Source organism: Hypanus sabinus, unplaced genomic scaffold (assembly GCF_030144855.1).
Source record: "Hypanus sabinus isolate sHypSab1 unplaced genomic scaffold, sHypSab1.hap1 scaffold_192, whole genome shotgun sequence".
Classification (NCBI taxonomy): domain Eukaryota; kingdom Metazoa; phylum Chordata; class Chondrichthyes; order Myliobatiformes; family Dasyatidae; genus Hypanus; species Hypanus sabinus.
In genome coordinates this window covers 50,841-66,674 of record NW_026780014.1, presented here as the reverse complement: position 1 = coordinate 66,674, position 15,834 = coordinate 50,841, and the positions used below count along the sequence as shown (strand labels likewise).

Here is a 15,834-nt window from a genome sequence, read left to right as displayed (position 1 = left end):
AAATTTGTCATATAATTTTAGCAAAACAGGAATAGATTATTCAGGCTTGGATATAAATGCACCAATAAATCATCAGTGTAAAGAGAGATCGTGTGCATGGTCTCATTCACAAAAGTCTCATGAATATTTTCGGCTTCACAAAGAGCAATAGCAAGGGGCTCTAATCTTAAGTTACATAACAAAGGACTTAATGGACAACCTTGGCTTGTCCCCGGTGATAGATGAAAAAATGAGACCTACAGTTATTAGTGACAACAGTAGCAATAGGAGCTTGATATATCATTTTAATCCAATTATTAAAATTAATACCAAAACCAAATTTTTCTAAAGCATTAAATAAATATTTCCATTCAGTTCAATCAAATGCTTTTTCAGCATCCAAAGATAAAGGCATTGTGGAGTTTTAGAAGAAGGTGAATATATAATGTTAAATAATCTCTGAACATTTGAGAAAGAATAATGACCCTTTATAAAGCCTGTTTGATCTTTAAAAATTATTTTACCCAAAATACTCTCCAACCAATTGGCCATTATCTTTAAGTGAATCTTAGTATCAACATTCAATAATGAAATAGGTCTGTATGAGGCACAATCAGAAGGATCTTTTATCCTTTTTGAGAATTAAAGAAATAGAAGCTCATAAAAAGTAGAGGGTAAATTACTTTTCACAAAAGATTCTTTAAACATCTCCAACACTTACGGAGAAAGCAATTTTCCAAATTTGTTTATAAAATTCTACAGGATAACCGGCAAGTCCCGGGGCCTTACCAGACTGCATGGAGAAAATAGCTTTATGAATTTTGGATTCAGTAATTTAGGCATTTAATTTAGTTTTTTGATCCTCAACAGAAATTATAGGAAAAGCAGTCGTTCGTTTAAAAAAAAACATTCATTTCAGAAGACTCTACTGGACATTGAGATTTATAAAGTTCAGTATAAAAGTCTTGAAAAACCTTATTAATTTCTTCATAATCCCGAGACAGGGTACCATCTTTTCTACGAATTTTCAAAATTTGCCTCTTGGCTCCAGCTGATTTTAATTGAGATGCAAGTAGTTTATTATTTTTTTCTCCATACATATAAAACTGTGTCTTTAACTTAAGTAGATAACCTTCAATTGAATGAGTTAATAATAGGTTATATTATGATTGAAGTTCCACCCTTTTTTTAAAATGTTAATATTAGGGGAAGTCACATAGATATTATCTAAATCTTTAATTTGTTTTGAAATTTTATCTAATTTTGTTTTAGTCTGTTTTTTAAGTTTAGTTGAATAAGAAATAATCTGACCACATAAAAATGCTTGGAATGTATCCAATATAATTAATTTAGACATACCTCCTATATCATTAAAAAGTAAAAAATTCTTTTATCTAGCTTTCGATAAAACGGATAAAGTCAGAGCTTTGCAATAATGTCTGAGACATGTGCCATGGTGGACGGCCAAAAATGTCATCGTCAAATTCAAAGGACAAACTCAAAGACGCATGATCAGGTATAGCAATAGCGTCATATTCACAGTTTCAACATTAGGCAAAAGACAGGGATCAACTATAACATAATCAATCCTTGAATATATTTTATAAACATGGAAAGAAAAATAATATTCTCTGTTATCAGGGTGTAAATGCCTCCTCTTTGTTCCATTATTTCTTTTGGATAATCTTCATAAAAACGGAGCTCAGACTCATTGAATCTGAAAACTCTGTTTTTTTGCCTGTCGCATTATTTGATCTTTTATTTTAAAGTGATGAAAACAAGCCAAAATAGATCTTGATCTGGTTGAGTAAGTTTCAAAGTGGACAGCCTGTGTGCTCTTTCAATAGCAGGTAGCTGTGATGAAATAGAAATACATCATGAAAGAGCTTACCAAAGTAAACCATTAAGTTTCCATTTTCAGCTCCTTATTGCAATCCAACAATTTGTATGTTGTTTCTGCGAGACTTAGTTTCCAAATCAATAATCTTATTAATGATATTTTTCCAAACGGGTTGTAGTTTCAGACAGTTTTTGCTCAGTTGACTTCAATTCCGCTTCATGATTAGTAACTTGAGTTTCCACATTTTTAAGTTTTCCCAGAAATAAGTCCATTTAATTATATTCTTTTCCAGTTGAACTTTAATTGCCTTATTCTGATCTTGAATTGATTTCAGTGTCCGAACGATATCTTCAGCCCATGATGGCATTTCATCAGAACTTTCCTTCGGCGTCTTTCCCTTTTCTTTACCTTTGTCAGTAGGTTCATGCAGATTTTTCCCACTTCTCGTAGACATAGACATATCACTCCCCTTCAAGAATCAGCAATTAAAAATTTGAAATTCAAAATTTAATCTGTGAGCGGGAGAGAAAACTAAGAGCAGCACAGAATTAGTGCTACTCCATCGACAGACAGAGGCAGTCTCCATTCACCTGTAATATTAATTCTCTTCGGGGTTGATAGGCATTTCAAAGGCCTGTCCAATGATATGTCAAAGCTCGTTGCATTCAATTTTGGTCATTGTCAGGCCAATCCATATTATTTGTTAATGATGTTGGCTAACTTAGTTGGTAAACATTGGAGCATTAGGGCATTAAATTGGGGGGACAGATTCCCATCATTAAAGGCTTGGTCTCCTAAGAAAGTGCTTCAGCAGGCCACAAAACTCATACAGTGTCGATACGCCAGACATGGGTTCGGGATCCCATGTTTCCCTATCAGTTGTAACTTTAGACTGACATTCCTGCCTTTCTCTCCTATGTAGACCGACCTTGGTTTGCTTACGTTGTTTTTCCTGCTGTCGTTTTCGGCGCCCATCCATCCATTCATGCTCTGTTTTTAATGTCTCCCAACCTTTGGTGTTACTTCTGCAGTACTTACCTCTATCCTAGTGGTCGCCAACCTGTCGGTTGCGATCGACTAGTCTACCTTTGAGACTTTCCCAGTAGATCCCAGGAAAAAAGAAAAATAAATACACAAATACTGTTGAAAGATTGTTTCCGGGTTGTGGGGTTTTAGTTCCATTCTTTCTACATGCGTGTAACTACACAGTGTCCCCAACCACTGGGCCGCGAGGAAACAACAAGAGTCAGCTGCACCTTTCCTCGTTCCCTGTCAGCCCACTGTTGAACTTGAGTGCATGCGAGGTCATCAGTCGCCGAACCGCAGTGGCACCCTCGTGCCTGAGATCACCAGTTGGCCTCGGGCGGCCGGTAGGAAGTGCCGTCACTACTGGCCTGGAGTGTTGCGTCTAAACCTGTTTAGCACACTGAATGTTCGTGGGGAATCCGGTGCTAAAATATTCGCAGACGACCTAATTCGGGCTCAGCGTTTCATAGGTATCAGAGCAGCTACCGTGCTGTGATCTACTGAAACAAACTTTTGTCGGCTGATAGGTCCTACAAGGTGAGGGCGGGCGCGTGCCCTGTCACACTCCTCGCTCGGATGGTCACTCTCTCCGGACTGTGTCTGCCGCGGCCCCGGCACAGGGACCTCCGGCCTCGACATTGTCCTCTCACCTGACCCACGACCACCCACACCAAGCCAAGGCATCTGGCGGCGGGCGGGCAGGAGGCTGTCCAATGAGGCAATGAAGCCCTCAAAACTGCTTCAGTACCCCGAGTCCAAGCACCCTGCACTTAAACGCAAACGTGTTGAGCTTTTTCAGCGGAGAAAACGTGAGCAGCGCGGGACAGAAGCTAAGTGCTGAGAGCTGCGAAAACTAAATTACAGAATAGACCGGACATAAGGAACCTGCTTTGAGTATCGCTGTATTCCTATTGTGTTTAACACCCCCACCCACCCCATCCCCCGTCGGCCAGTCCGCAAGAATATTGTCAATATTAAACCGGACTGCGGTGCAAAAAAAGGGCGGGTGCCCCAGTCTTTATACATTGCTTCTACTTCCAGGTTGTGGGGTTTTACTTCTGGTCTGTTCTGCCCTGGTGCGCATGCGTGTAACTAATTGATCTGGGGTCAATCTTGCATTTTACTAAGGCCAAGGTAGGGGATCTTGGGCTTAAAATGGTTGGTGACCACTACTCTATCCCTTTATCACATGTATTATTCCTCCAACGAGCTGATAATATACTGTTCCACTTTAAAGGTATGTCACATCTGGAATTTTTTCCAGTTAGCCGAGAATTTCCTTCCATGCCGCTGTGTGGAAAATCATGTACAAGGCACGTTACAACAGACAATAGACTATAGGTGCAGAAGTAGACCATTCGGCCCCTCGAGTCTGCACCTCCATTCTGAGATCATGGCTGATCATTCACTATCAATACCCAGTCCCTGCCTTGTCCCCATATCCCTTGATTCTCCTATCCATCAGATATCTGTCTAGCTCCTTCTTGAAAGCATCCAGAGAATTGGCCTCCACCATCTTCCGAGGCAGTGCATTCCACACCTCCACAACTCTCTGGGAGAAGAAGCTCTTCCTCAACTCTGTTTTAAATAACTGACCTGTTATTCTCAATCCATGCCCTCTGGTACTGGACTCTCCCAACATCTGGAACATATTACCTGCCTCAATCCTATCAAATCCTTTAATTATCTTAAACGTTTCAATCAGGTCCCCTCTCAATCTCCGCAATTCCAGCGTGTACAAGCCCAATCTCTCCAATCTCTCTGCGTAAGACAGCCCTGCCAACCCAGGAATCAACCTAGTGAATCTACGCTGCACTTCCCCAATTGCCAGAATGTCCTTCCTTAAACCTGGAGACTAAAACTGTACACAATATTCCAGGTGTGGTCACACCAGGGCCCTGTACAAATGCAAAAGGACATCCTTGCTCTTGTACTCTATTCCCCTTGTAACAAAGGCCAACATTCCATTTGCCCTCTTCACTGCCTGTTGCACTTGCTTATTCACCTTCATTGACTGGTGAACTAGGACTCCTAGGTCTCTTTGCATTTCTCCCTTACCTAACTCTACACCATTCAGACAATACTCTGCCCTCTTGTTCCTGCTTCCATAGTACATAACTTCACATTTATTCACATTGAATGACATCTGCCAAGTATCTGCCCACTCACCCAGCCTATCCAAGTCTCCCTGCATTCTCCTAACGTCCTCTTCGCATGTCACACTGCCACCCAGTTTAGTATCGTCAGCAAACTTGCTGATATAGTTTTCAATGTCCTCAACTAAATCGTTGAAATAAATTGTAAAGAGCTGTGGTCCCAATACAGAGCCCTGTGGTACCCCAATAGTCACCTCCAGCCAGTCCGAGAAACACCCATTCACTGCTACCCTTTGCTTTCTATCTGCCAAGCAGTTTTGTATCCATGTTGAAACCCTGCCCCCAATGCCATGAGCTCTGATTTTACTCACCAATCTCCTATGTGGCACCTTATCGAATGCCTTCTGAAAATCTAAGTACACAACATCCACTGGCTTACCCTTGTCTAATATCCTTGTTACACCCTCAAAAAACTCCAACAGATTAGTCAAGCATGATTTGCCCTTGGTAAATCCATGCTGGGTTGGCCTAATCCTATTTCTGCCATCAAGATGTGCCACTATTTCGTCCTTAATAATGGACTCAAGCATCTTCCCCACGACTGACGTTAGGCTAACAGGGAGATAGTTCTCCGTTTTCTCCTTCCCTCCCTTCCTGAAAAATGGGATAACATTAGCCACTCTCCAATCTTCTGGAACTGATCCTGAATCTAAGGAGCATTGGAAAATGATTACCAATGCATCCGCAATTTCCTGAGCCACCTCTTTTAGAACCCTCGGATGCAGACCATCTGGACCCGGGGATTCATTAGCCTTCAGTCCTATCAGTCTACTCATCGCAGTTTCTTTCCTAATGTCAATCTGTCTCAATTCCTCTGATATCTTATAACCCTGGCCCATTCATACATCTGGGAGATTGCTTGTGTCCTCCCTGGTGAAGACAGATCTAAAGTATGCATTAAATTCTGTTGCCATTTCCCTGTTTCCCATAACAATTTCACCCAATTCATTCTTCAAGCAGCCAACATTGTTCTTAACTATCTTCTTTCTCTTCACATAGCTAAAAAAGCTTTTGATATCCCCTTTTATATTCCTGGCTAGACTGAGCTCATACCTGATTTTTTCTCACCGTATTGCTTTTTTAGTTAAGATCTGCTGTTCCTTAAAACTTTCCCAATCATCTGTATTCCCACTCATCTTAGCCCTGTCATACTTGTTTTTCTTTAATGTTATACAATCTCTGACTTCCTTTGTCAACCACTGTGGCCCCTTCCCCCTCTTTGAATCCTTCCTTCTCATTGGAATGAACTGCTTTTGCATCTTTTGTATTATCCCCAAGAATATCTGCCACTGCTGATCCACTGTCTTTCCTGCCAGGGCATCCGCCCATTTAACTTTGGCCAGCTCTTCCCTCATGGCTCCATAGTCTCCTTTATTTAATTGCAACACTGACACCCCTGATCTGCCCTTATCCCTCTCAAATTGCAGATAAAAACTTATCATGTTATGATCACTACTTCCTAATGGCTCCTTTACTTCAAGATCTCTTATCAATTCCTGTTCTTTACACATCACCAAGTCCAAAATAGCCTCATTCCTGGTTGGCTCAAGCACAAGCTGTTCCAAAAATACATCCCTTAGACACTCCACAAACTCCCTATCCTGGGGTCCAGCACCTACCTGATTCTCCCAGTTCACCTGCATGTTGAAATCTCCCATAACGACTGCATTACCTTTAGCACATGCCAATGTTAACTCCCTAATCAACTTGTACCCAATATCCATGCTACTGTTTGGGGTCCTGTACACGACACCCATTAGGGTCTTTTTAGCCTTACTGTTCCTCAGCTCAATCCACACAGACTCTACTTCCCCTGTTCCCAAGTCACCTCTTGCTAAGGACTGAATCTCATTCCTCACCAACAGGGCCACCCCACCCCATCTTCCCATATTTCTGTCTCTACGATAGCACGTATACCCTGGTACAGTCAATTCCCAGGCCTGATCCCCTTGCAGCCATGTCTCCGTTACCCCAACAATATCGTAGTTCCCCATTTCATCTGAGCTTCAAGCTCATCTGTCTTATTTCTGACACTAAGTGCATTCAAGTATAGAATTCTGAGCCCATTCCTCCTGTCTTTGCTTAAAACACTGTCTACTGTACCTAACCCAGCTCCTTGAACTTCCATCGGACTAATTGCACCCTGAATTTTGATGACCTTCTCAAGATCACCCAAACCTTCTACACATTTAACCCCATGCTCCTTCTGACCAACCCTCTGGATCTGGATCCCTGCCCCCTGCACATCTAGTTTAAACCCCCCCGAGCAGCACTGGCAACCACTCCTGCAAGAATGTTAGTACCCCTCCGGTTCAGATGTAGACCGTCCCTTCGAAACAGATCCCAATGTCCCTGGAACAAAGACCAATTATCCAAAAACCTGAACCCTTCCTTCCTGCACCATGCTCTCAGCCTCGTATTGATATGCATAATCATTCTATTCTTCGCCTCACTCACACGTGGCACAAGTAGCAATCCCGAGATTGTCACCCTGGAGGTCCTGCCTTTCAGCTTCACTCCTAACTCCCTGAACTCTCTAAGCAGTACCCCCTCACTCACCTTACCTACATCATTGGTCCCTACATGGACCACTATATCTGGGTTACAGCAGTAGTTTGCCATTGCCTTCTGCTGGGTGAGATGTTTTTTTCACCAGCTCTAACCCAGCACAGATGAAAGTGTGCTATGGAGGTGGCTGGATTCGAACTCGGGACCTCTCTCCTCAAAGTCCCAACACCAAGCCACGATGCCACCAGTGGCTTTCCGCTTTACAACTGCCTTTTCCTTCCATTCCCTTTTCAGCAATTTACACTTCTTTCCTCAGTTCTATTTCCAAATCAAATTTACTGCTTGTTCTCATGAGGTAATAACCCAGGCTCCTCCACCCTCCCCCATCCGTGGCCACATTTTGTTCCCCAATTTCTTATTCAGCACTGCATTCAACATTCACAAATATTTTTCCTTGTCTGGAGAACTCTCACACAAATTGTGTCGGGCTGCTGCTGGCGCATTTGTATCAATTGACTACAATTGACCAATGGTCTCTAAGTAATTTATTGGGCACAAAGCCTCCTGCTCAATTAACAATGAGATAAATTTACCCGGCTGGCACCTCCTGCTTAATTGATGAATTTACCTGGCATGTCTGCCTCCTGGCCACTTAGTAAAATTTTGCCTACCTTTTACCAATCTCCCAACAAATTCTTTCCCGATCCTGTCAAGGTATGTGATCAGCCTTGGGTGAGGCTCCATACATCCAAAGGAACTAATGGTGAGTGACAAATTTAAAATACACATTCGGCTCCCGTTTGGTCTCCACAGTCCCCAGAGTGGTCCAGCTGCTTACTCAGCCCGTCTGCTTGGCACCCCCTGTATTGGGATCCTGTTCGTGATGCCGAATGTTAAAGTTGAATCTGAATAAAACTCAGGAGGCCAGCTTCTTATCAACACCACGGTATATTGTGCATTCAAATGCCCGCAGGAGTTTGAGACCCAGTTGTCAAAGGGAAGGCACGTAAGCACTGCCACCTTCTGAGAAGTCGAATGACTTAGGTTACAGCCATATGTTTATACACAGTACATCCCATACATTAATATTGCAAGATGTTATTTGTACTGGCACGCCCACTAAGTGTGTTGGTGCAAAACTTAATTACTTAGATAACAGAGTTTGTTAAATGGTTTTAATTATAAATGGATGTACTTTCCAGTCCTTATCAGTTATTCCCTTTGCAAGGCCCTGACATAATTACAAACAGTTGTTCATTCCTGTCCTTATCAGTGAGTCCTCCTCCCTTTACCCAAACGAGGATACAATGTATAATGTTATCAGCTCTCAATGTGTCTCTCTGCAAGCCACAGAGAACTGGTAATGTCTGTCTTAGCTAAATGCTGAAGACTGAGTTCACTTCAATTCAAAATTCCTATTCACTCCCAATTATTCTTTTAGCCAGAGGATACACAGGTTCAAAATGAATTTTTTATATACCCTCAATTCCTCAGGAGGGTTCAGGGGAAATACTTATGCCCAATATAGAAACTGGTGTTACCTGTGTGTATTGTGGCAATGCAAGAGGTGCTGGAGAATTTGTAAGTGTGAAGAAGTGGAGTAATATTTGCAAATCGGACTTTTTAAAGCATAATTTAGCAAGCAAACCACATATGGACAATATGCAAAAGCTTTGGTGAGAAAATCCTTCATTACCCATTAAAGGCCTGCCACATAGGTTGTGTGAGAGTGCAGATGAACTCGATCAAACCCAGGGGAGATCAAAGTACTTATCAACAGTGATTTGCTAGCTGTGAAAATGATTACCTCTCTGTATAAAATTCACTGAGCACATGTCACTGAGTTAAAAAAAAATAGTGCACAGTACAGGATTTGAGTGCACACTGGTCATTACAAATTAGAGGGGACATTGGTGGGAAGGTGGTGAGACCTCCAGTGTCCCTGATGTCCTCACCTACAAGATGTGCACCCTGCACGTTAAGGAGTTGGAACCTGAAATGGATGAATTCCGGATCATCTGGGAGTTGGAGGGGGTGATAGATATGACATGAAGAGAGGTGAGTTACACCCAAGGAGCAGGACACAGGAAACTGGGAGAGAGTCAGGAAGGGGAATGAGGTTAAATAGCCATTGCGGAGAACTCTTGTGCCCATCAAACACAACAAAAGGTAGACCACTTTAGAAACTGGTGGTGAAGGGGATTACCTGACAGAGAAAAGTCAAAGGGGTGATAGAGGATTCATTAGTTAGGGGAACAGAACAAGAGGGGACTGATATCCAAGTGGTAAGGCATGCTAGTGCTAGTGAGGGTGGAGCGGGTGATGTGGTTAAAATAAGCTGTAAGGGGAATGGGAGCCAGAATGACCAAACAGATAATGGTGAGGGTGAATTGAATTGAATTGACTTTATTAGATACATACTTCATAAACATGAGGAGTAGAAATCTTTATGTTATGTCTCCATCTAAATGTGCAATGTGCAATTTATGGTAATTTATGATAGATCGTTTGTACACAGGACAGTCAATATAACATCGAAATGCAATTGTATCAGCATGAATTAATCAGTCTGATGACCTGGTGGAAGATGATGTCCCGGAGCCTGTTGCTCCTTTTGCTGTGGTACCATTTCCTGGATGGTGGCAGCAGGAACAGATTGTGGTTTTGGTGAATTTGGTCCCTGATTTCCTTTGGGCCCTTTTTATACACCTGTCTGTGTAAATGTACTGAATAGTGGAAAGTTCACCACTACGGATGTGCTGGGCTGTCCGCAACACTCTCTGAGGTTTCCTGCAATTAAGGAAAGTACAGTTCCCATACCAGGCAGAGATGCAGCCAGTCAGGGTGCTCTCAATTGTTTCCCTGTAGAAAGTCCTCAGAATTTTGGTCCCCATCTCCAACTTTTTCAACTATCTGAGGTGACAGAGGTACTGCTGTGCTCTTTTCACAACACAGCCGGTATGCACAGACAATGTAAGGTGCTTTGTGATGTTTATGCCGAGGAACTTAAAGCTGTTCACCTTCTTAACCCCAGATCCATTGATGTCAATAGGGGTTATCCTGTCTCCATTCCTCCTGTCGTCCACAATCAGCTCCTTTGTTTTTGTGACAGTGATGGAGGGTTTGTTTCCTTGACACCAGTCAGATGTTCAGATCATAGATAGATTCAGCAGTTAGATGGTTGAGCCTGGTGCAATGAATGTGCTGAGCTGTGTATATCACAATGCAAGAAGCATCGTAGGAAAGCCAGATGAGCTCAGGTAGGGAATTATGATATTGTAACCAATATTGGGACTTGGTTGCAGCCAACAGTCTCAGGGATTTAGAGGAACAAATTTGTAGAGAGATTGCAGACCATGCCAATAAACAAAATGGTTGATTCAGTAAGTGATTTTAACTTTCCACATATTCACTGGGACTCCTAAACTGTAAAGGACTAGATGAGGTAGAGTTTGTCATATGTGCCCTTAATCAATACGTAGAATTCCTGATGTAGAAGTGTGCAATAAGCTGTTAGGAAATGATCAGGGCTGGTGACAGAAATTAGTGATCATAATGCCATGAGATTCAAAGTAAATATGGAAAAAGAGTGGTCTGGACCACGGGATGAGATTCTAAAATGGAAAAAGGTCAATTTTGATGGTATCAGAAAGGATCTGACAAGTGTGGTTTGGGACAGGTTGTTTCCTGGCAAAGGAGTACCTGTAAGTGGGAGGTCTTCAGATGTGAATTTTTGAGGATGCAGAGTTTGTATGTGCCTGCCAAAATGAAAGTTGAAAGGTAACTGGTCCAGGGAACCTTTGTTTTGAAGAGAAATTGAAGCCTCGTATATATTATTCCTCTAAATGCCTCAGACTGTTGGGTGCTACCGAGACCCATTAATGACTACAAGTCATGATTCCACGCACTGAGCTCATCTGAATTTTTTTGTTGTCTTTTGGTTTCTCAAAGCTTCCGAATATTTGTTCTTTTGTTTGCCCTCTCTTTGACATTTATGTTGCTTTGGCTTCTCATTTTAGCCACAGTTCTGTCCTCCTGTCTTTCTGATGCTTCCACTTCTGTGGAGTCACTCAGGTCCCAAATTGCTCCAGAAACTCCAGCCACTGCTGCTCAATTGTCACTCCTACCCTTTCCCTTCCAAACAAGTTTGGCCAGCTTCTCTGCCATATAAACATGGAGAAGTTCAGTAAAGAAACAAGCTATTTGTCCCATCTAGTCAATGCCAAAAAAGCATTTAAACTTGCAGTGCGATCTGGACCAGCTGGCAAAATGGTTTGAGAAATGGAAAAAGGAATTTAATGCAGACAAGTGTGAGTTGTTGCACTTTGGTCTGACCTTCCGAGGGAGGTCTTTCACAGTGACTGGTCGGGCACGGAGGAGTGTTGTAGAAGAAAGGGACCTGTTGTAGAAGAAAGTCCTTAATTCACTGAAAGTGGTATCACAGTTAGATAGAGATGGAAGGGAAGATTTTAGCCCAATGGCCTTCATGAACAAAAGTACTGACAACAATAGATGGATGTTATGTTGACTTGTAGAAGACATTGGTGAGGCCTAATTTGGAGTGCTGAGTGCAGTTTTGGACACCAACCTACAGGAAAGATGTAAGGACTTTGAAAGAGTTCAGAGAAAATTCACAAGGATGTTGCCACGTCTGGAGTACTTGGGTTATAAGGAAAGATTGAACAGGTCAGGACTTTATTCCTTGGACTGTAGGAGATTGAGGGGAGATTTGATTGTGATAGAGGGGCATAGATAGTGTAAATGCAAGCTGGCTTTTACCACTGAGATGGGGTGGGAGTACAACCAGAGGCCATGGGTTAAGGGTGAAAGGTGAAATGTTAAGGGGAATATGAGGGGAAACTTCTGCACACAGACAGTCATCGGGGTGTGGAATGAGCAGCCAGCTCAAGTGGTGTATGCGAGCTCGATTTCAACATTTCAGAGGTTCATGTAGGTACCTGTATGGTAGGGGTATGGGAGTGGGCAGATTAAATAGTTTAGCACAGACTAGATGGCCCAAAGGGCCTGTTTCTGTGTTGTAATTTTCTACAAGAATGTGAAATATTACAAAAATTCACTCTGTCTTTTTAACAGCTGTGCGGACCAACCACTCACTTCAACAGGAATTTTTAATATGGCATTAAAACTGTGGCACTTTACGTTAATAATACATAAAAGAAAATCCTAGATGCACATCAAGAAAGACTAATTGCATGAGACTTGCTTTGTTACTGTGGGGCCAGGCACCCATGCAGCTCAGCAGGAACAGGGAGAGAGTCTAACACCAAGGTACAAATTGGAGATGACAGAAATGCCCCATTCTTATAGAAACAGGAAGAGCATCAAAGAATTGATGGTCATTCCAGATACAAGCACTCTGCCCAGTCAGGAGATGATTTCTCTGTCCAACTTGGGTAGAACCTCACTGTAACAGTGTGATACCAGGTGAAACCTTGGTAACTCAAGTAATCTCATCTGAAATGTTGTCCTACACCCATTGATGGATTTTGTAAATCTTTTTACAGGTTAAAAACAAGAAGGAATTTGTCTCCAGGAAGTTCAAACACGGCACACCAGTTTTGTTGTCTCTGTCTAGATATTTAAGGAGCAAGGGATTCAATCGACCATCCTTCCTGCACAACTGTGGGGAGGGATTTATTCGGTCATTTGACCAACTGGCAACCCGTCATTTTACACAGGAGAAAGGCTGTTCACCCGTTCAGACAGTGGGAATGGATTCAGTCGGTTATCACAATTGAAGGTACATCAGTAAGTTCACACTGGGCAAGGCCATTCACCTGTTCTGTGTGTGAGAAGGCGTTCAGTCAGTCATCCCACCTGTGGACACACCAGTCAGTTCACACTGGGCAGAGGCTGGTCATCTGCTGAATATCTGGGAAAGGATTCACTCAGTCATCTGACCTAATGGCACACCAGCGTGTTCACATTGGGGAGAAGCCATTCACCTGCGCAGAATGTGGGAAGGGATTCACTAAGTCATCCACCTTACTGGTACATCAGCGAGTTCACACTGGGGAGAAGCCGTTCACCTGCTCAGTCTGTGGGAAGGGATTCACTCAGTCAACCCACTTACAGAGACACCAGCGAGTTCACACTGGGGAGAAGCCGTTTACCTGCTCAGAATGTGGGAAAAGATTCACTGATTCATCTGCCCTACAGAAGCATCAGCGATTTCACACTGGGGAGAAACCGTTCACCTGCTCAGCATGTGGGAAGAGATTCACTGATTCATCCACCCTACGGAAGCATCAGCGAGTTCACACTGGGGAGAAGCCGTTTACCTGCTCAGAATGTGGGAAGAGATTCACTCAGTTATTCAATCTACAGAGACATCATCGAGTTCACACTGGGGAGAAGCCTTTCACATGCTCAGTCTGTGGGAAGAGATTCACTGATCTATCCACCCTACTGAGGCATCAGCGAGTTCACACTGGAGAGAGGCCGTTCACCTGCTCAGAGTGTGGGAAGGGATTCACTCGGTCATCCCACCTACTGGCACACCAGCAAGTTCACATTGGGGAGAAGCCATTCACCTGCTCAGTCTGTGGGAAGGGATTCACTCAGTCATCCAACCTACAGAGTCACCAGCGAGTTCACACTGGGGAGAAGCCGTTCGCCTGCTCAGTCTGTGGGAAGGGATTCACTCAGTCATCCAATCTACAGAGACATCATCGAGTTCATACTGGGGAGAAGCCGTTCATCTGCACAGTCTGTGGGAAGCGATTCACTGATCCATCCACCCTACTGAGTCATCAGCGAGTTCACACTGGGGAGAAGCCGTTCATCTGCTCAGAATGTGGGAAGAGATTCACTGATTCATCCACCCTACGGAATCATCAGCGAGTTCACACTGGGGAGAAGCCGTACACCTGCTCAGTCTGTGGGAAGGGATTCACTCAGTCATCCCACCTACAGAGACACCAGCGAGTTCACACTGGGGAGAAGCCGTTCACCTGCTCAGAATGTGGGAAGAGACTCACTGATTCATCCGCCCTACTTTGTCATCAGCGAGTTCACACTGGGGAGAAGCCGTTCACCTGCTCAGAATGTGGGAAGAGATTCACTGATTCATCCACCCTACGGAAGCATCAGCGAGTTCACACTGGGGAGAAGCCATTTAACTGTTCAGAATGTGGGAAGAGATTCACTCAGTTATCCAATCTACAGAGACATCATCGAGTTCACACTGGGGAGAAGCCGTTCACGTGCTCAGTCTGTGGGAAGAGATTCACTGATCTCTCCACCCTACTGAGTTATCAGCGAGTTCACACTGGAGAGAGGCCATTCACCTGCTCAGAGTGTGGGAAGGGATTCACTCAGTCATCCCAACTACTGGAACACGTCAATTCATAGCGGGGAGTGGCCGTTGTTATGAATCCCTAGGTTTCGTTTGCTGTGGACTGTCATTTTAAGAGAGAGAAATTAAGAAGGAGTATCAGTTTGACTTGCAGCTTGTTTACATCGGTCGCAGCTTGTTTAGTTTTAACCGAGGACACAGACACTCAGAGTCAGACGGAGACGGATGAAAAATGAAAGGATTGAAACCAGGGAAATAGTGGCCAAAGGTCACTGTTTAGAACATTCCTATGCCCACAAGGGTGGGTTAATTATCCATTCACCGTACATCGAATGTGTGGTTGTCACCTCATTTAACCCATAGGAGTGGATCTGATTTGGGATATCCTGTTTAGACCACTTATGTGTTAACCCTTGCCTGTGTGTGATGTGGTCATTCATTTGAAGATGATACCCCTCATGACAAGTCACATTCGGTGATAATTCGTATGTAGATTTGTAAAGATGATGGATAAAATCTACAGCAACTGTTCTCTCATTTTAACACTGTGGAACCTGCAGAACAGACAGACAGACAGACGTACTTTATTGATCCTGAGGAAAATTGAGTTTCGTTACAGCCGCACCATCCAAGATAGTGTAGAAATATAGCAATATGAAACCATCAATAATTAAATAATAATAAGTTAATCTTTGCAAGTGGAAATAAGTCCAGGACCAGCCTATTGGCTCAGGGTGTCTGACACTCCGAGGGAAGATTTGAAAAGTTTGATGGCCACAGGCAGGAATGCCTTCCTGTGACGCTCAGTGTTACATCTCGGTGGAATGAGTCTCTGGCTGAATGTACTCCTGTGCCTAACCAGTACTTTATGGAGCGGATGGGAGTCATTGTCTAAGATGGCATGCAACTTGGACAGCATCCTCTTTTCAGACACCACCGTCAGAGAGTCCAGTTCAACCCCCACAACGTCACTGTCCTTACGAATGAGTTTGTTGATTCTGTTGGTG

At 43.3% G+C, this 15,834-nt stretch overlaps 1 protein-coding gene across 1 annotated transcript in view; it reads left to right on the top strand.

Annotated features, from left to right (window-relative positions):
• The window catches only part of LOC132387495 (gastrula zinc finger protein XlCGF26.1-like), a 277,285-nt gene extending 261,745 nt beyond the window's left edge, over window positions 1-15,540 (top strand). The window contains exon 4 of the mRNA XM_059959865.1: window positions 13,468-15,540. Coding sequence (XP_059815848.1) covers window positions 13,468-14,883 — 1,416 coding nt within the window. The 3' untranslated portion in view covers window positions 14,884-15,540. The remainder of the gene's footprint in view (window positions 1-13,467) is intronic.
• The last annotated feature ends 294 nt before the right edge of the window (window positions 15,541-15,834 follow it).